This window comes from Pygocentrus nattereri, chromosome 17 (genome assembly GCF_015220715.1).
Source record: "Pygocentrus nattereri isolate fPygNat1 chromosome 17, fPygNat1.pri, whole genome shotgun sequence".
Classification (NCBI taxonomy): Eukaryota; Metazoa; Chordata; class Actinopteri; order Characiformes; family Serrasalmidae; genus Pygocentrus; species Pygocentrus nattereri.
Window position 1 is genome coordinate 21,664,813 of NC_051227.1, and position 21,345 is coordinate 21,686,157.

Consider the following 21,345-nt stretch of genomic DNA (forward strand, 5'->3'; position numbering starts at 1 on the left):
CTTTGAGATGACCAGTGACAAGGTGCACTATCATTCAGTGCAGTACCACTGCATCATGGCCATTAGAAAATGGGTAAATTGTGACCACAAAGGGATGCACATGGTCAGCAATGATACTCACACAAACATGATCTTAGCAAGCGTAAACGTCTTAAATGTAGTCAATGTATGTATTATTTCCCATTATGAGACTGTCCTAAGAATCTTGTAAGATTATTTAACTTATTTCCAGACATTTTTTACTTGTTTTAAGCAATGTTTATCTTATGGAAGTGTTTTTTTACCATTGGCAGATCATTTTACTTATTTTAAGCATCTCTTATTGAAATAAGCAGAATTATATCTTTATTATTTTTCAAAAAGGAAAACTAATCTGCCAGTGGAAAAAGGGACATTTACTAGACACAATTTCCCTAAACAAGTGAAACAGGTAGAATAATCTTATAATATTCTTACAATAATGTCATTATGAGAAACATTAGATTTATTAACAACATTTAGAAAGTTTTCATTTGTGAAGATATTTTTTTTGCTGTGCTGATGGGCTGTAGCATTCAAAATGTGCTCAACTGGTAAAACAGCCCTACACATTACACCACCTCCAACAGCCTGAACTCTGTTTACATAAACTCTGTTTATGCTGTTTAGATTACATTTTTTTTCCCATTCTGATGTTTGATGTGAACATACAGAAGCTCCTTACCCATGTCTTTGTGATTTTCTGCATTGTGTTACTACTACATGATTGACTGATTGGATAGTTGTGTGACTGTGCAGGTGTACAGGTGTTTCTAATAAAAAAGCCCATGAATGTATGTGTGTGTCATACCTGAGCATTATGCGTAGGAATTCCTGCCCCTCAACCTCCTCATGCTTTAAAGACATGATGAGGTTCCCCAAACTACTGCCTGTGCAATAATAGTTCATGTGTTCCTGAGAGAGAGAGAGAGAGAGAGAGAGAGAGAGAGAGAGAGAGAGAGAGAGAGAGAGAGAGAGAGAGAGAAAGAGAGTGAGTAATTACACAGGCTTCATTCACATCCTCTGAATTCCTCACCCGGTCAATCTCCCCTTCACACAGAGAAATGGAGAGCTTTATTTTCCAAATGACTGATTTTGAATTAATATCTCCCTCTACTGCTCAGTGGAAGAGTCACTTTGTTATATTTCCATCAAACTCTCTACAGCACACAAAAACAAAGAGTGGTAAGCTTCTCCACAGACAGAGAGAGAGAGATTTGAAACTGAAAAGCAGAAAAATCCTTGCATTAAAGGCAGAGATGTTGACCTGCCAAGCCAGTGGTTCACAGATGCACAACCACCACCCCATCCTTGTCTGGTGGGCAAACAGCTGTTTAACATCCTTTATTCTATTAGTTTCATCTAACATAAAATTTCCTCCAATATAGTCTGCAACAGGTACAAGTATGTTTGAAGTGTTTTCAGACATAATGGTTTATTTTTTTATCAGTCTACACCGCTAACGTTAGCACTATCAACTCTGCCTTAATGCTATTGTAATTAAGTAGGTTAACTTAGCAACTGTGTTCTACCCACAGTACTGTTCAAAAGTTTGAAACCACCATTCAAACTTTAGCAATCAGTGTTTCCATCAATAAGATTTGATCTGGAGAACAAACATCAGGCAACATGCTTTGTATTGAATCTCACAGCAGATATGTTTCCAAGATTTATCAAAACATCAAAAAATACCTTTTGATGTTTAGTTTATATTATCTCAGTCTACATTGTATAAAATAGCAGCAATGATTAATATTGCCATGGTTTCCCCTTGCTCCTGTGTCTGTTTTTTGCCCTGTGTTGTAGCCATGTACAGTACAATCTGCCATGTGCTTGCGTTTTATTTTGGTTCTTGTGCTCCACCCTTTCCCCCGCCTTCCACAGTAGTATCTTCACCTGTCTGTAGTCTCTGTCTCCTCCCTCTCCCCGTTGTTCCCCATTTGTTTTAGCCTTTATCTAGCCCTTTGTTTCAGTCAGTGTTGTCTGGTCTACGTGTCACTTTATCTGATGTAGTGGGTCTCCCTGCCTTGTGATTTGTTTGTGCTTTGTTGTTTAAGCCTTGTAGTTAGTTACTTTGTATATTGTTTTTGTTATTAATTATAAGTCTACTCACACTCATATCCAGCCCCCATGCTCATTCCATACATGACAAATATGACAATGGATTCCAAACTTTTGAACAGTAATATATGTGCTAAAGCTTTAGCCTGAACGATACTGAAAGGCAACATACATAGAATTGTATGCCAAAGTTCATGTTTTGTTGAGAGAAAATAATTACTGCTTATTTGCTAAAGGTAACATATTGAAAACAAATGAGGCTTAAAAAGTGACCTGTACATTTTATGCCATGTTTCATTTTGTTCACTGTACAGGATGTGTTTACTTACATTTCACTCAGGAAATGAACAAAGCAGGCAATTTGACTGGGAGCATTCAAACTTACTGCATACGACTGTACATGGGACACGCTACCTTATTTAACCTTATGGCAACCTCTTTATCCATTATTTATTTTTATAATAATGTAACAGAAGCTAATTTCATTAAAATTTAATTAACAAATAAATAATCAACCAGATTTTAAAAACATGGACCACCAACATTTTTCAACTGTGCTCCTGAGTTGTTGAAATAAAAACCTGCAGCTACACCAGTCCTTTGCAGATGACTGGACATCCCTGCTGTAGAGAGTAAACTGTGTGTATGTGTAGGGGTTGTTCTTTTAGTTCTTTCATGGAGGAAGTCAATTATTAACTTTGACAATTGTTAAAATCTCTTTGTATTTATACTTGGAAACCTGTATGTGCATACCATGGGGTGGAGGGGAGTCTAATAATTGTTTTTACAAAAAAGAAAGGAAAACAATTTGTGTGTTATCCTTAATAATCAGAAGTAAAATGTAGACCTTTTTATTGTCCATGGGGGACCCTCAGGGGCTTTTAGGCCTTCAGAAAATAAAAAAATAAAAATACATGTCTTTTGTTTTTAGTTAATTTTTCCAATAGAATCATACTTGTATTGAAACTCTGCTTGGGTTGCAGTACTGCTCTTGTTTTATTATTAAGTGTTGGGTGGAAACAAATTCTTAAAACACCTAGTGGAGAATTGACCAATTAGCAATTGTTTTTCTCTGTGGTATCTAGGTAGATAAAGCAAAACAAGCCATCCTCTTGCTTAGGACTTCAACAGCTAAAGAGAAGGCTTAATCCATGATCCTTGTCAATTAAGTTTTTTTTTTAATTGTGGAGCTCAATAAACAATTCTAATATATTTAGGTGTCTTTATTAAGTTAATTCTAATACTGAGCAGGACCCGCTTGCTCTCAGAATAGCATGAATTCTTCATGGCATGGATTCCTCAAGATGTTGAAAGTGAGCGTTTATAAGAGATTCTGGTCCATATTGACATGAAAGCATCACTTAATTGCTGCAGATCTGTCAGCTGTACATTCATGCTGTGAATCTCCAATTCTGTCACATCCAAAAGGTACTTTGTTGGATTCAGATCTAATGACTGTGGAGGCCACTGTAGTGGACCAGCATGTTAGACTGAAAAAAAGTTGAGAGATGTTACACTTATTGAGTGTTTCAAAATATCAAGTTCTCTTATTTATTGCATGCTGACACTGTCAAGGACAGAGATGCAATGGTTGTTCCTCTTTTATATTACTGCCATATAAAAATTGTACAGACTTTTCAACAGATGTTGAAAGTAACCACTTTCAAGAGTAGTTGAATTTATACTCACCCTGCCCAGAAAGTGTTTGCGGTAAGCTCGCGCAGTGCTGTTGCTCTCGAGCCGGTATCCGAATCCTCCTCCTTCTCCCCCTGGGCCTGAGCTTTCAGCCTCCTCTTCCTCACAGAAGCTGCTGTCTGAGGAGGTGGGAGTTCCTGCTGGAGCTTCAGCATCCTCAATCCAGTATCCCCCAAACTGAGGCAGGATCACCTGTGGGTACGGACTCCCCTTCTCCAGCACCTACACAAACAGCAGAAAGACATTACTGCTAGTGCAGCAGGTCAAACCGACCCAATGCAGTCAGCGTAGAGAAACCAACCCTTACATGCTCAGCCTACAAATGCATTCACAGTACCTGCTGCTAGGTTGGCTGATCAGTACAGAATGGTAGAAAAAAGTCATTCAACTTAATGAAAAATTGCAGTGGGCAATTTTTTTCCAAAATGCCTACATTTAGAGGGTGTTATTCATTTCAAATCATATTTATTTTATATGTGTTTGTTCACTGCTGTTTCCAACCTGCCTAGTTCACATTAAATACAAGAACGTAGACCAGTGTAGCATTTTAAACTGGAATCTCAATGTTAAGTACCATCTCTAAGCAATGCAGTATAATGCAGTCCAATGTGGATAATTTAGGTACTTATTCCAGGCTGTAAAATACTGGGATTTATACAGGGAGATTCATTCGAAAGAGGCCCCGAATATTCTGTAATAACTCTCACTTGGATGAAGCAATCTGAAAGACACAATGTGCAATGTACACCTGAGTATATGGACCTTCAAGCAAACCAGGATGCCCCTGCATCAGAGCAATGAAGTAGGTGGCGTTGTTAAGGCCAGAAATGTTGTTCAGGCAAGGACAGTTGGGCATCAAAATGTGAATCTCCCTGTACTTTAAAGTATTAATTTGGAAGATTTTTACTTTACATGAGTATTTTAAGATGGAACATTTGTCCTTTTACTATTAGATTTTCAATAGAAAAAAAAATCACACTTTTTACTTCATACAGCTCTATTTAGACCTTTGAAATGTTTGCTACGGTGATATTCTTCTTTTTTCTATTGTCAATCAGTTTATTTTTCTTTTTTTTTTTAAGCACCCAATGAACGACTAGTAATGCCCATTATTTGCCACATCAGAGTCATGGCTAAGGAAAATGGTAAGCAGAAGTGCACTGTGTTTCTGCAGATTACAGGATTAGTAACAAATAATGCCATGCAATGCAGTGGTCCAAGTTTATTATATATATTTTTGTGTCCATAGACTGTAAAAATGGTTTGACAACTCAACCTAAAAATACATTTGCAGTTTAACTTGTTTTATTCAACTAAAATAAATACTTTGAATGAAGCAATGAAAATCAAAACTTTACATCAATTCAATCCTCAAAAATGCTTAAAATCAATTCCTGCACTGTTCCAATCTCACAGTGTACTTTTACTTGAGGAAGATTTTAACAAACTACCCATGCTTTCACTGAAATACAGTTATCTGTACTTTTTTACACCTATTTTGTTTACATTAGGTGGAATAGGATTTTCACAAGTGCTGTGCTTTTCACCACAGCTGAAACAATGCATTTGTAGGTGATTATGTTGTAGGTGCATGTTATGTATTTGCATATGTGCTGGTGGGAGTTTCCGTGCATGTTTGTACTCACGTCTTCTATCCGGGGGTAAGGGATGTAGTCATCCTATTAAAAAGAAAGCAACTGTAAGCTGTAAGACTATATGTGGACATGTGGTTTATCACTAACAAGCACTGACCACTCATCAGGAAAGCACAGCAGCATCTCCAAAGCTGGCTGAGGGCTCATCTCCAGTTAGTTCAGGTCAAGAGGCAAAACAAAATTCAGTTTTATAAAGACAGTTAACTGTTATGTCATTTACCCAATTCTCCTCCCAGTTTAGCTATGGCCAGTCCTCACCCAGCAAGTCTCACACCATCAATGCTACCAAGCTGAGGGGCGAAGGCTAGTCATGTAAAATATAACTACATCTTTTCAAACTACCACAAAAGCAGCATCATTAGGAAGCTCAATGAGTTTCGAAGAGAACTCCCATTTCTCTTACATAAGCTTGCAGACAGTGGTGGTGGAGGAAGGAGGACTATCCTACCCGCCACCCAGGGTATCCCCCAGAGCACATTTATAATAATCCTGTATGTTCCAGGTATTAGGTGTTCCATGGATTTTTGGATGAATCAAGACATTCACATGATGCCAACATTTTTTGATAATAATAATTTAATAATGTTTTAACCATCTTATCAGGGATTTGTCTTGTGACCAGAATGTCTGGACACAATCAGACATTCTGGGCTAAGTGTAGATGAAAACAAAGAATTATTAGATTCTGAATTTTGCAAGCCAACCAAAAGCCTTGTGAAGGTAGAGATAGCAGTCAAATTTGGTGCACACCAGCACCAAAACTTTAACAAACTGTCCTCAGACATATATTCTGTAAGAAGAATCATATCTAGGTCTGTAAAACTATTCTAACATAACTGCAACACAGCATTTTATTCATATTGGGCAGCTGATTTGCACACAAACAATAACTGGCTAAATGGTAATAGAATTGAGCCCAAACAAGCTTTGGAGGATATATAGCATAAAACATGCACCACACATACATCAAATTAGCAACAAAACACTTTGCACTTTACTATGCACAAGAAAAGGTATGTAGATTGATGATTTAGCCTGTGCTTGCACCCTGAGGTGTTCCACATGTTGGCATTTCTGCTTCTTCCAGCACAGTTTGAAACCTAACAGCCTTGACCTTATCAGTTCTAGATGTGGAAGACATTTAACGTTAACTTCTATTTAGCATGAAGGTGACCTGAGGCGTTCGAAAGCTCTGGACAAGGCCTTCATTCTTCTCAAAAGGTTTACAAAGTAAATGACCGCCAGCAAAAGAGCAACGGAATCAAGGGTACAGACACAAAAGCAGGCTTGACACTGTTTAAACAGCAGTAATGTATGTATATACTTTAGACACATGCACATGCACGTTCACACATACACTCTCTCGCTACCCTCCACACCTTGTGCTTCTTAGTCTCTTCAGTTTTAGGAATCTGTAGTGATCCAGGTTTGCATTAGAAAGGGAAAAGGAATAATGGGGTTAAGCAGAACAGTTTCAATCCATCCTCTTACAATTTAAATGGAATAGAACTCTGGAGAGTTATCAGAGGATATTAGAAATGCAAGCCTGACAGGTGTTTTTAAAAGCAGATTAACAACACATTAGCTCAGGCCAGCATTTGTCTTGTGTATTGGGCCTTGTTTTTCATTTGTAGTTTGTAATTGCTCTGTTGTTTCCTTTGGACCCTAATGTGTAGACTGTACAAAGTTGTGCTGATTTTCCTAACATAACATCCTAACGTTTCATCCATTATGTGTGCTGGGACTCCACCCGTCTGGTTACCATTTGCAGGAAAAGAACAAGTAATCATATTGAAATACAACCCCAATTACAATGAAGTTGGGACGTTGTGTAAAACATAAATAAAAACAGAATACGATGATTTACAAATCCTTTTCAACCTATATTCAATTGAATACACTCCAAAGACAAGATATTTAATGTTCAAATGGATAAACTTTATTGTTTTTTGCAAATATTCACTCATTTTGAATTTGATGCCTGCAACACATTCCAAAGAAGTTGGGACAGGGGCAACAAAAGACTGGGAAAGTTGAGGAATGCTCAAAAAAAAAATGTTTGGAACATTCCATAGGTGAACAGGTTAATTGGAAACAGGTGAGTGTCATGATTGGGTATAAAGGGAGCATCCCAGTCATTCACAAGCAAGGATGGGGCGAGGTTCACCACTTTGTGAACAACCGCATGAGCAAATAGTCCATAGTCCAAAAGGATTTGCAAATCATTGTATTCTGATTTTATTTATGTTTTACACATCATCCCAACTTCATTGGAATTGGGGTTGTAAATATTTAAACATTTTGTTTCTAGCATGTCTGTGAAACTGTCTGGAGTGTTCAAAAATGATTGCCAGGTCATAAATCAGATATCGTCGCTTTCCAAAGAAAAAACATATGTCTCCAAAATGGTAACTTTACAGGAGAGGCCAAAAATTTCTGTACTTTTAATGTAAGTCAAAGTAAAGAGCTTTTATATCGCTGCTCTTCTATTGTTCCATTCATCATAAAATTTTCACCCGATGTAAAGGACTGCCAAAGTTATCAAATATAGAAAACTAAAATTTGATACATGATACATACATAAATGAGATACATGTTTTTCTTTGGATAGTGATGATATACAACAGCTAGATAGCTGTGACTGTGGTCTCTCTTTGCACTGCAGAGGACTCCAAACTCTCCATTATATTCAGTGCACTGTTAGCCAATCTGCAGCACAGAACAGTAAAGAATAAAAGAAGAAAATGGCTCAGGGTGCTGGAGAAAACACTGGGCAAAAGTAATACACTGCTTTAAAATGATTGGCCACATTTTCTATATTCAAAAGTTACAGGTGCGATGTAAATACGGGCAAAGTGACATAGCCTCGTCGTAATAAGTGAGCCGCTAAATTTAAATCCATTTGAGGTGAATTCAGTTGGTCTTGTGCTGTTTATCTCTAGGTTTTCCTGCTTGATATTATATGTTGTCCAGCTGTTTTGTCATGTATTTTTGTTTGTCTGACTCAGAAGTTTAGGAGGCTGAAGATTCTCCACAAGGGAGAGCTATTAATGCTCAAGTAACTTCTGTGAGCATCATTGGAATATAGGAACTATAACTAGGTAATGGATGGCCACAGGCAAAAAGAAGCAGGGGTGGTATGAAATCATATTAGTCCAGTATGAGACTAGGCTACTGTGGGATGAATAACGGCACCACCTTTCCTGTGATATGGTATTGCTCATCTAACATGAGAAATGTTAAATTAGAGAAATGATAAATTAGGTTTGTTCCTATAATTATTATTGTCAGCAGCAGTAGTAGTAGTAGTAGTAGTAGTAGTAGTAGTAGTAGTAGTAGTAGTAGTAGTAGTAGTAGTAGTATAAGAAGAAAAAGTTTATGCCATATTCTTTACCTCTAAAGTCCAAAGGAAAACAGTGAGAAAAATCTGACTTTCACATTACCTATGGCTGTTCTATGTGTCTACCTGATATGTAGCTTAGTAGATAATGGTGGGAATTATCTTCATAAGAGCCATAAGAGTTCAGTCTGTGGCTACAGCATTAAAGAAGTACTCCAGCATTGTTCAGCCTGCTGCATCTGTACTAAGGAGGTTGATTACCACAGACAATGATTTTGAAACCTTTCTCTGTACTTGGAAAAGAACAAAACAGAATCATACTCATACACCAAATCAAACTCTCATAACACTGGTAAATCAAACTCTCAAAGTCACTGGTAAATTCTGGTAAATTCTGTCAGTATTTTCTAATGAAACATAATTTTGTAGAACACCTTCTGTAATTCTTTATCAAAGATAATGCTAAAGGTAAGGTTTCAATAAAGATGCAATTAATTTTTGTAAATCTCTATAGTTGGTTCCCTCAGAGATTTCAGCACTAGTTTTTCAGAGAAAAGGACCTGTGGTAATACAATGCTAATGCAGTAATGTAGGTGGGGTTTTCACAAGTTTCCTCTGACTGCATGTTTCCCACAAAACTTGAGGGAAAGTGAAAGTAACTTAGATTGCATTTTTTTTGCTGTGTTGCCCCACTGGATATAATTTCATAACAGATGTTCTTTCATATCTGTTTCATGTTATAGTTTCAAATTCAGTTCCACAGATGTTTATTCACATAATTCAACAATATTGTGAATGTGTTTTAGTTTTTATCTAGGCATATGATAATGTATCAAAATGACTGTCTGGTAATCAACAATTCAACATAGATGTGTCAAATAGAGTTTAGATTGAAAAACCATGGAGTATTCCTTTAACAGCAGCAGACTAAATGTGAAATGCAGCCTCTGGACACCCAATGCTCTTGGCTTTGATTGTGAGGGGTATGAGCTCTGTGATCATCCATTTGAGAGGCTTCAGCCTTTTAGACTCGGTCAATCAAAAACAGATCATATAGGACTCAGGATAAGATAGAGTCCACTTCAAGGCCATCTGAGTGATGCACCGATCTCCTCTCTCAAATAAGAGTTCTATGCATTGATTTGCTGCTCTTTAGCCACTAGCTAATACACCCCCCACCCACCACCAAGCATCCAGAAGTGATGTGTCGGGTCAATGAGTCACTGGTCTGAAAAACGTGATTTCTAAAGAACAATCCCCACCACTACCCCGACTAACTCAACAGCCACCACAGAGAAAAGTATTAGATGAATCAAATGAGCTTTGAAAGAAGGCAGAGTATTCTTTCCTGTGTAATTATTCAATGAGGTTTGGATGCACAGCCTCACTGCTGGCTAAGCTGAGGATGAACCACTTCAGTTCTCCCAGCAATCAAGGACATAATTATCACCCCTTCTGACTGTCTCTATACATACACTCCTAGCTAAAAGCCCAGAAAAGCCACCTGAAGGCTAAGCCAATGAAGTTTATACAGCAGCAAATGTTAACCAAGGCTAGAAAAATCCACATTCTCTTACCTGCATTCTTTCCAGCATGTCAAAGAACTCAGCAGACTGAAAGAGAAAAACAAAGAGATGTAAGATTACACATGACATTGCAGTATGAATACACATTCTTATTGCTGTTAAACCTTAAAAACGTACTTAAATGTAGTTTAACTGGTGTTATTTAAATACATTGTTTGATTAAAGAAGTTCATCAGAGTTTTTCAACCTAAACTCTATTGTATCTGTGGAATACGGTTGATTACCAAGGACAATCATTTTGTCACATTTTTACATTTTTACCTTTACTTAGTAAACACCCACTGACTTACAATACACTTACAGTATCTGCCCACTGGCTTCTTTATAAGTGTGCTCTGAGACAACAGGATTTCTCTTCAATGGCCAAGGAAAAGCATTGACATGATTGTCTATGGTATAGTATGTTGTCACTGCTAGAGCAAAACCTTGTATATTTATAAGGAGACGTTTTTAAGGAGAGTTTGTTGGTTCATTCATCATGAACTTCACACAATGAAAAGAGCTACTGATGTGTGACAAAGAAATGAAAATAAAAAAGAATCAGGGGTCCAAGCACCATAAACCCAGTGAAACATTTTTATTGATATTTTTGATAGTTATTGTATTTTTGGCTCTTGTGAAGGTTTCAAAAAACAAGCTTCATGTTGCTGACGTGCCATACCTTTGCAACGGCTGCTCAGATGGGATTCAAACCCAACACCTTCTGATAGGAAGCAAGGTGTTTTGATGTAAAACGTTGCTGTATAGTAAAAGCCGTATGGCCAACTGGGATTGTTTCACTTTCCTGAGTAGTGTGGAATACTAGAATGACACTCCAAATTTGGTGCTTGTATAGCTGATGGTGTCTTCTCCTCATTTTCTTTTAGTGAAGAAAAAAAATAAAAAGACGAATCCTAGCAATTCAAAAAAGTGATGCAAACAGTACTGCAATGTTTGAATCTGACAGTGACAATATGCTACACATAGTACAGCAAATAAAGCTTTGGCCACAACCGCTCCCTCTTGTTTATTCTATTAAACAAAAGCGAAGTAAAATATTGGTTCAGCCATACAAAAGCAATGTTCATTCAATCTACATCTCAAAAACACATCAAAGCAACCTCTGCTCTTTCAAATATTTTACAATGTAACGTTGTTGTTAAAGGCTGAGGGTTAGAGGACTTATGAGAAAGAAAAAAACTAGGCTTGTCAAATGACTTTGGTCATAAGCTGATGTTACTATCTTTGAGCTACTATCTGTGTAGCTCTCAAAAATCTCCCAAGAGTCAGAAGGCTTTAAGCGATGACACAGTTGAGATGACACTTGGCAGGCAAGATAGCTAGATCTCCAGTTGTCCTACACCCCACTCACACACACACAAACAAACTCAGATAATTGAACCCAAGCCATGTGCATGTGTAACTAGGGAGAGTGCCTCTGGGCCTTCTGGTATTGTTCAAACAAGGTAAACAGAGTTTTGCACTCATCCTGTGAAGTATGGAATAGGCACCTATGGATTCACTTGCACAAAAAGCACATGTGGAATAAACCTGCATGTGCTTTATAACCACATTTAAAATTAATGAACATATATAATGTGTGACCAATGTGCAGGACTTGCATAGGAAAACTGTTCAAAAGAAAATCCTTTATGACCTTCTTCAAATAGGAGTCTGAATGGAACCCCAGAACCTCAGAAAAGACAGTGGTTTAAAAGAACAGTCCTAAAATATCGCTACTTCAGTAAAGTCATTCCAAAATTCTAGTCAAACTGACAATTAAGTATAAATGATTAACTTTCAGCAAATATTTCTGTGGAGATTAGATATAAGATTGCAAAAGGAAGGAGAAAGTTAAAGGAAAATAAGTAAACATTTTTCACAACTGTTCAAAAAAATTTGAAAACAGACAGTCAAAACTGCCACCATCAGGAAAGCAGTACTTTCATCTTTGAGAGAGAGGAGAAAATCAAGCTCCACTCTTTCTTCACATCTGAAAAAATCCATCCTTCTTTCCATCCTTCCACTGTAAGAAGAAACTCAACACTCATACAAAAAAAAAAAAAAAAAATCAAACAAAGAAGCTGCTGGTGTTCTCAGAACAATGGACTGACCACCCTAGAGTCCAGACCTCAACATCACTGAATGTGTTTGGGATTAGTTGGATAATGAGCAGAAGAAAATGCAACCAACTTCTATGACTGAATGTTGTTCCCAGATTTCTTTAAAGAACAAAGTTTTTTTGAAAATATAGGAAATGAATGGATGTACTAAATACTGTTTTTAGTTTTTGAGGGTTCTGTGTCATTTTCTGTTTTCTGCTTTTTCATCTGAACTCTTATTCATAATGATAGTTTTGACTGGAATAAGCCAATGAAGTGTGGTCTCGGACATTTGCACAGTGCAGCAAACCAAACAACTGGATATTTATTTCAGATATTATTCAGTACATTATGAAATTTAGATTTGTTTGATTCAATCATTATGTCACAATTCATTAATATTTTTAAAAATATTCACAAATGTAGCTGGAGGACTCTTTCATACAGTACTGAAATACTAACATAAACCATATAGTTATTCTTTGGATTTTAACATTTGAAAATTACCTGAGTCCTTTATATTGGCAAAAATAATGAGCACATACTGTATTGAATATTATTATAATTGATGATAAGCAGTTCTACAATGTCAGTACTATTGCATTTAATTCATTGCAACGCATCAGTGCATTTTCACCCCGCTACACATCTCACTCTGAGAGGCCTGTACAAGACACATTTAATAAAGATCATATGCAAATGCAAAGGAAACCCAACAGGTGTCGGCAAGAAAGAGGTGGAGACAGAGGAGAAAAATATCACTTGGTTAATGTTTAATTTGCCATGGATTCATGACCAGTATGGCTCCACAAAGTCAACAAAGCCTGGCCTACAAGCACCACGACTGCCAGGATAACCTTGGAGATCTGATACAATAACTATACCTCATAGGTGGAGGATTGAGGGCAACTGTTGACAGACAACAGAAAACAGAGACCCTGATCAGCTCCCACAGACATACATACTCCCTGCAGTGCAAGCTGCTCTCATAGCTGTAGCCTGAGGAGCAGCAGTGTTAAAGTTTCATAGCTACATGCTGAGTCCTCTTATCTCCTGCAGCACCCTTTGGGCTGTGCTGTTGCTGCACCACTGATTACCAGTACACATCTTGAAGGACTTTTCAAAAAATACTACACAGATAGTTAAAACATGAAGCAAACTCTCACTGTGTACAAAACTCTTACATTCGAAGGGTCTGTATGAGGACCTACTCTTCACACTCTCATAGCTACATAATTTACACATTAATTTCACAGTAGTTATGCTAAAATGACTAACAGTTCCTAAAAAATAAGTGTTAAAATTAATAACTGATTAATAAGCTAGACTTTTCAGGGTTTAACAACAGAAAAAGAAAGAACAAGCAACAAAAATATTAGTGTCCGAATAGTGATTAAAAACGAACCTGCGGTTTAAGAGTTTATCAATAATTAAAGAACAAAAAGCCACCAGATTATAATCATGTCTGAATGATAATGAATTGCAATTTGCAGTTTAAGTGGTTACCAACAAAAAAAAAGGAATGAAAGAATCCACAAGAATATAATCATAGCTGAATAGTAATTAATAATATGCCTGTAGTTTAAAGTGTTAACAATAAAAGATACCAGCACACAACTATGACTGAATAATAATGAATAATAAACCTCAGTTAACAGCTAAAAAAAGAATGAAACAGCCACCAGAATATGACCACATCTGATAAACCACCGCAAACACTAGCCAGTTTGATAACATAGTCTGCTCGGTAACAAAATGCAATGTTGCCTCCAGAAATCCGTCCAACTAAGAAAAGATCTGATAGAGTACCTGAGACATGCTAAGAACTTCTGGAACGTAAATGAAGTCGCCAGGCGTCCAGCATGTCTGCCTCCATGCAGGCTTCCCTCTAAAACACCGTGCTGCAGAAAGGCCTCAGGCAAACAAGCAGGAAGAGTAAACTTAAACCTCTCCTATACACACATATTCAAGCATGCATGCATGCACACACACGCACACACCTCTTTTAAGACAGACAGCCACTCCCCAGCCCCCACACCCACTCGCTGAACTGCACCACACTGATCTCTCCCAGACATGTGGGCGAATGTCTTGTGTTATTCACATTTACTCCTACAATACAGCACATAATCTATGTGTGAGAGAGATGCTGTGTTTCTGAGCCTTCACATTTGTTTTTGAGAGTTCTGAACTTCTGTGTTAGTGCTGTGTTCTATTACTCTCAGGGGTGGACTGGCCATCAGGAGGACCAGAACAATTCCCGGTGGGACGCTATGTGTGTGGGCCGCTGAGGGATTGAGAAAGAGGGAACTGCATGGTCTTTTCTAATGTAATCCTATAGAAAATGAATGGAGACCACCTGGTATAAACAACAAATAACAGGCAAATGTTGAAGGGCACATATGCACACATGAGTGGCCTACTGCATTCTCAGTGTGTGGCCACCAGCCAGTCACTCTACTGCCACCACCTGCAGAGCTAAGAATAATGATAGCAAACAGGAAAGTTAAACTGTGAAGGCTAGCTAGAGAAAGAGATGGAGAAACATCAGGGGTGGTCACGATAAAAATAGAAAGTCACTTAAACAAGAAGCAAAGAAATGAAAGTAAACAATTAGTTTGGATATCAGAGTGAGGAACAGTGCAGAAGGGGTAAGTTAGATAGTTCATTCATTTTATTAGCACACTAAGGCTACAGGCGGCTAGCTTAATGTTAATATACAATCACACACTGGCTAACTAAGTAGCAACCATACTTGCAGCCACTCGTGTTTTCAGTCAAGCAACAGTATCTTCATGCTTCATGAGTTCATGCTCATGTATTTTAAAGAGATAAATTGTGTCTTACTTTTTGAACATATTATTCAATGTAACTATGGTAGCAGGCTTAGTAGTGAGTTTTTGATGGTTAGGCCACTGTAGTTGTACTGGGCTGGTCTAGCCCTCCTATTATTTCTGGGGTCAATTTGACCTCTGTGTTTAAACATCTCTAAATAAATTATTGACTTTTTTTTTGCTTCATGACTACATGACCTTTCCTAATTCAATAGGGACAACTGGGTAAATGGGTAAATATAAAATTAACATGAAGATATGTTTTCAATGGCCTTTACACATTTTGTACACATTGGTGGTCTTTGTTGCATCTATCTGACTTCACTTGCATTAAAAGTAAAGAAATTTTTTGCCTTCTCCAGTAAAGTTAATTTTTTTATTTGACTATGAAGATACATAAATAAAAATTAATAATAAATAATAATTGGAGGTGCAGAAGATTCTAAAATGACAGAGCAAGCTGTATTGCTTAGAGATTTAAGTTAAAATAAATTGAAATCCAGAATAAGTCCTATTTCAAAAATGTAGGTAAAACCTCAAAGCTGATAACCTGACAGATAACTACAGTTTATTGTTTATCATTTAATAACTTCTTGTTCACAGAGTCCTCAAAATATTGAGTAAAATACAAATAAAAAGACCCTTCGGCAGATAGTTTGTAATATTTAGATTCCCACTGCATACCTTATTATTGTATATAGAGTAACTCTCTCTCTCTAACTATCTATCTATCTATCTATCTCTCTCTCTCTCTCTCTCTCTCTCTCTCTCTATCTATCTACATATTAGTTGAAAACAGCACTGGAAAATCACATTATTAAAGTAGAAGAGTATGACCTTTGCATTAAAGAGACAATAACTGAATGAGCCTAGAGTCCAAGGAATTAAACTCTCTGCCCACCCCCCACCACAAACCCTCTCACTCTCTCTTGCTCTCGTTGAATATTGTGGTCGGTACCATACCTCTCTCCCTGGCAGTCAGCAATGTGTTGGACTCCCTCGCATAAAGCAGGAACAAGACTGCCAGGTCTGCCACACCACACGCACCACAACTGGTCCAGCCAGTGTCTGTAGATATTTGCACACACTTCCTTCCTTCTCTTTTCTACTGTCTCTCTGTCTCTCTGTCTCTCTCTCTCTCTCTCTCTCTCTTTGTCTCTCTCATGAATGCTCTGTAACAAGTCGTCTCTCCCAGCCTTCTACACCGAAGCGTGCTGGAGACTTTATCAGTGTTATGCATGCTCTGCCTTTTCCTCTTTCCTCTTTTATAACCGGGGGCTTAAATTGGGAGCGGTCTCTAACCGCAGCATGTGAGTGAGTCATCAACACTAGATTGCTTTTACAAGACACATTTGTGTGTGTGTGTGTGTGTGTAAACACACTCACACTTGAAATTCAGTTTCCTAACAACTTTCACTGAATCCACACCCAGAGAGAGCAGGTGTTAATGGGGGTTGTCACACTTGGTTCATGAGAATGTGTATGCATAATCGTGTGAATAGGTATAGCGTGCACCTAAGGACAAATGTGGAAGTGTAAGATTCCACTAGTGAGCTGGTGAACAAGCATTTCTCTTTATCTCTCTGAAGAAAGACATGACCTTGGACCTCTATTGTTGTTGTTGTTATTATTAAATGCCTTCAAGTAAGTTTAGACTACAAGTGACCATATGACTAGAGTTTGTCTAGAATTTCCTGATTTCTCTTTGGATCTTCAGGTTCCTAAACGGCTTGTTCAACACTCCCAATTTTACCTTCTTCTACAAAATGCTACAATTCTACAATTACTGTATTTTACAAACTATTGGTTCTTCTCATAATATGTCCAAAATAAGAGGTTCAAGTGAAACAAATTTTATTTGTTTATATATTTACAGCGCCCTCCACAATTATCAGCACCCCTTGTTAAGATGTGTTAAAAGCCTTAAAATAAATTCAATTTTTATTTCATAAGCATAATGTCACACTGAAAATTGTAGAAAAATGTAACCTTTAACTCAAGTGAATTAAAAAAAATCCCTGACTAAGAAATCTTTTTTTTAAATAAAATCACCTGTTCCACAATTATTGGCACCCCTAGAAAATAAATGTAATTGAAGCATTTCTGTCATTTCTACTGTAGTTTATAAACTTGATCAGAGTGTCCAGGAACCTTTAATTAGTTATTCATCACTTCCTGTTTCCCTGGGGTATAAATATGATGTGATACAAGGGCCGATTTCTCTTATCCACTCTTCAACATGGAAAAAAGACAAGAGAACACACCATTCAAGTAAGGCAGATGTGTGACCTTCATAAGTCAGGCAATGGCTACAAGAAAACAGCCACTCGCCTACACCTGCCCATATGTACAGTCAGAGGAATCATCAAGAAGTTTAATACAACTGGAACAGTGGCAAACAAGCCTGGACGAGGACGCAGGTTTATCTTGCCACCACGCACAGTGAGGAGGATGGTAAGAGAAGTAAAAAGTTCTGCAAAGCTCACTGTTAGAGAATTGCATCAAAGAGTAGCATCTTGGGGTTACAAAGTCTCCATAACAACCATCAGGCGCTATCTACATGCCAACAAGCTGTTTGGGAGGCATGCACGGAAAAAGCCTTTTCTCACTTACAAGCATAAACGTAAACGTCTGGAGTTCGTTAAGTGGTACTGGGACTTCAACTGGGACCATGTGCTTTGGTCAGATGAGACCAAGATAGAGCTTCTTGGCAACAAACACTCTAAGTAGGTCTGGCGTAACACAAAAGATGAGTATGCGGAAAAGCACCTCATGCCCACTGTGAAGTATGGCTGTGGGCCTGTTCCTCTTCCAAAGGCCCTGGGAACCTTGTTAGGGTGCATGGCATCATGAACTCTTTGAAATACAAGGACATTTTAAATCTAAATCTGGTGGCCTCTGCCCGAAAGCTGAAGATGGTTCGTCACTGGGTCTTTATGACCCTAAACATGTGACCAAATCTACACAAAAATGGTTCACCAAACACAAAATCAAGCTCCTCCCATGGCCATCTCAGTCCCCAGACCTCAACCCAAATGAAAACCTGTGGGGTGAGCTGAAGAGTGCATAGGAGAGGACCCAGGACTCTGGACAATTTGGAGAGATTGTGCAAAGAGTAATTGTCGAACAGCCCTCTCTATGTATTTTCCCATCTTCTGAAATGTTATAGGAGAAGGTTAAGTGCTGTCTTGTTGGCAAAAGGGGGTTGTACAAAGTATTAACATCAGGGTTGCCAATAATTGTGGCACAGATGATTTCATGTAAAATAATTATTTCTTAATGTGGGATTTTTTTTCCCACTGAATAAATGTACTTGAATTAAAGGTCAGATTTTTTTTCTCTTTTTTTTTTTTGCATTGTTGTCCTATATTATTTTTTTAAAAAATGATTTATTAGAAGCCTAAGAGCACATCTTAACGAGGGGTGCCAATAATTGTGTAGGGCGCTCTGTGTGTGTGTGTGTGTGTGTGTGTGTGTGTGTGTGTGTGTATATATATATATATATATATATATATATATATATATATACACACACAGTGCTCAGCATAAAATGAGTACACCCCCTTTGAAAAGTAAGATTTTAATCAATATCTCACTGAACACAAGAACAATTTCCAAAATTTTGACAAGACTGAGTTTCATTGAATATTGGTTTGACCTATAACCATGGAAGTAAGGTTAATAATTTAACTTGGATTACAAAATCTTCAGTTTTACTCAAATTAGTTGATGTAAAAATGAATACACCTCACAACAAAAACTACTACATCTAGTATTTTGTATGACCTCCATGATTTTTAAGGACAGCACCAAGTCTTCTAGGCATGGAATGAACAAATTGGCGACATATTGAAACATCAATATTTTTCCATTCTTCAAGAATGACCTCTTTTAGAGCCTGGATGCTGGATGGAGAGTGATGCTCAACTTGTCTCTTCAGAATTCCCCATAGGTGTTCGGTTGGGTTCAGATCAGGGCAGGCTTTTTTGTGCACAGGCTTTAGGAGAGGCTTCCTTCGTGGATGACACCCATGCATGCCGTTCCTGTGCAGTGTACGCCGTATTGTGACACTGGAAACAGTCACCCCAGATTGCCTTTCTACTTCTTTCACTAACTGCACTGAACTTGCATGGCGATTTTCATCAAGCCTTCTGATCAGAAGACGCTCCTGTTTAGGTGATAACCTCTGTGGACGGCCTGGACGTCTTTGGGAGATGGTTGCAGTTCTATCTTTCTTAAATTTTTGTATCACTTTTGCTACAGTACTCTGACTGATCAGTAAAGCTTTGCTGATCTTCTTGTAGCCTTCACCTTTCCTGTGTAAAGAAATGATTTTTTTCGTAGGTCTTGTGACATTTCTCTTCCATGCAGTGCCATTGATGACAGCATGAAATGGGAAGGGGTTTAGTTTGTTACGTAACACCCTTTTATAGCCAACTGTCTGCTGGACACCTGTTTAATGGATAATTAGACTCACCTGCGGTTGAATTCTTATTAATGAGAATTTTGTAGTCTAAACTTTAGCTGTGCTCCTAAGACTTTCATTGGGTTGTACTCATTTTTGTGACATGGTCTTGAATGCATTTGTTAGGAAAATTACTTTTATGTTTGTGCAAATTAACACATCTTGTTTGCAATCAATGACCCACATTTGTGGGAGTATTTTGTAGTATAGTATCCCATAGAAAATGTTGATTCTGAAAGGAAACTAAAGGTTTTCTGACAAATCTGTTGGGGTGTACTCATTTATGCTGAGCAGTGAGTGAGTGTGTGTGTGTGTGTGTGTGTGTGTGTGTGTGTGTGTGTGTGTGTGTGTATAATATATACATGCACATATTTCTATACTACATACATTACTACTTTATATAGATATCATAGACATCAACATATTTTCTTTTCAAGCTCTTCCTTCATCCATTTTTATTTATTTATGTTTACTGCTAGATCCTTTGTTGTTAATAACTTGTTGTTATTGCTAATAACTATAATAACTGATCCAAACAGGCAAAAAGCTGTCCATTATTTCTAAATCTTCACCATCAGTGGTTAAGTTAGCAGACTTCAATGGTCATAACATTTGTTTTCTTTAAATTTGAGCTGAAGACCTAATCTTGATTCCTTAGTCATAACTTGCTGTTGGTCCAGGCCATTAGTGGCAGGCGGTCCTGTAGGTTTGTTCTGAGGAGTTTTCTCTGTGTTTTTCCACCACTTGTTGTATAAGGTGGGTAGAGGCAGTTGCTATGCAGTGACTGGTTGTTCTTTTGCATGTGGCCAGTTGGCTTAAAAGTGTTAAGCAGCACTTAAAAAATTGAGGGTCTCAGGGGTCAAGTGCCAATCACAGTATTCAAATGTGCTATATGGAAGTAAATGACACAACTGACTAGATTGAGAAAACTGTAATATTTTGGCCCATCAAATACAGAGAACCACTGAGCTGATATTCTGAATGAGTTATAGCTCTGAAATAAATTTGTTTTAATATTTTTTTTAATGGAGGAGCAGTCCTTGGTCCTGTCACTGTGAAGTGCAAGCTTGTCATTTCTGCTGCACCTGAGACTGCTCAGCCTCGCTCTGCTGCACCTCATTACTGATCACCTGACACTCTTCAATATTCTCATCACACACCTGGGTTCCCAACACCAAAAATTGTCCAGAATTTTTTACCTGTACTTTTCAAAGTCTTGCTTTAAAGGGCCCAAATCATGGAAAATGTACTTCCTTACTTTTTTGATGTAAAAGAGCTAATTTTAGTTTGTAAACATTGTTCCAAAATGTGTACTCGTCAGTCCATGTAGCACATATATAAAATAAGCTGCAAAAACATATTGTTCACTTGTGCCAGCACAACACCTACTCACACCTCACTTCCACGTCAGTGTCAATACAGTGCTGAGAATGAGCCGCCACCCAAATAATATCTGCTCTCTGCTGTTCCTGACCACTGAAGAACAGCCTGAATGGGGGCTAACAAAGAATGCAGAGAAACAGATGGACTGCAGTCTAATTGTAGAACTACAAAGTGCACCTATATAGTATGCGGAGCTAATAAAATAGACGTTGAGTGTACACATAAGG

General features: G+C 37.8%; 1 protein-coding gene across 9 annotated transcripts in view; it reads right to left on the bottom strand.

The window, feature by feature from the left end:
- Positions 1-21,345, bottom strand: part of rap1gap2a (RAP1 GTPase activating protein 2a) — a 146,898-nt gene that overhangs the window by 21,057 nt on the left and 104,496 nt on the right. For 6 of the 9 annotated variants that reach the window (XR_001859226.2, XM_017725395.2, XM_037546609.1 and 3 more), the window contains 5 exons: positions 10,347-10,382; positions 6,809-6,841; positions 5,421-5,453; positions 3,769-3,996; positions 830-933 (listed from right to left, as the gene is read on the bottom strand). Coding sequence is in view for 8 of the 9 variants with exons in the window: in XM_017725395.2 (XP_017580884.1) it covers positions 830-933; positions 3,769-3,996; positions 5,421-5,453; positions 6,809-6,841; positions 10,347-10,382 (434 nt within the window). In the remaining variant the exon portion in view is untranslated. Of the gene's footprint in view, positions 1-829; positions 934-3,768; positions 3,997-5,420; positions 5,454-6,808; positions 6,842-10,346; positions 10,383-14,245; positions 14,405-21,345 lie in introns of those variants that run through there. The other 3 variants (XM_017725397.2, XM_017725402.2, XM_017725394.2) reach the window with 3 other exon arrangements.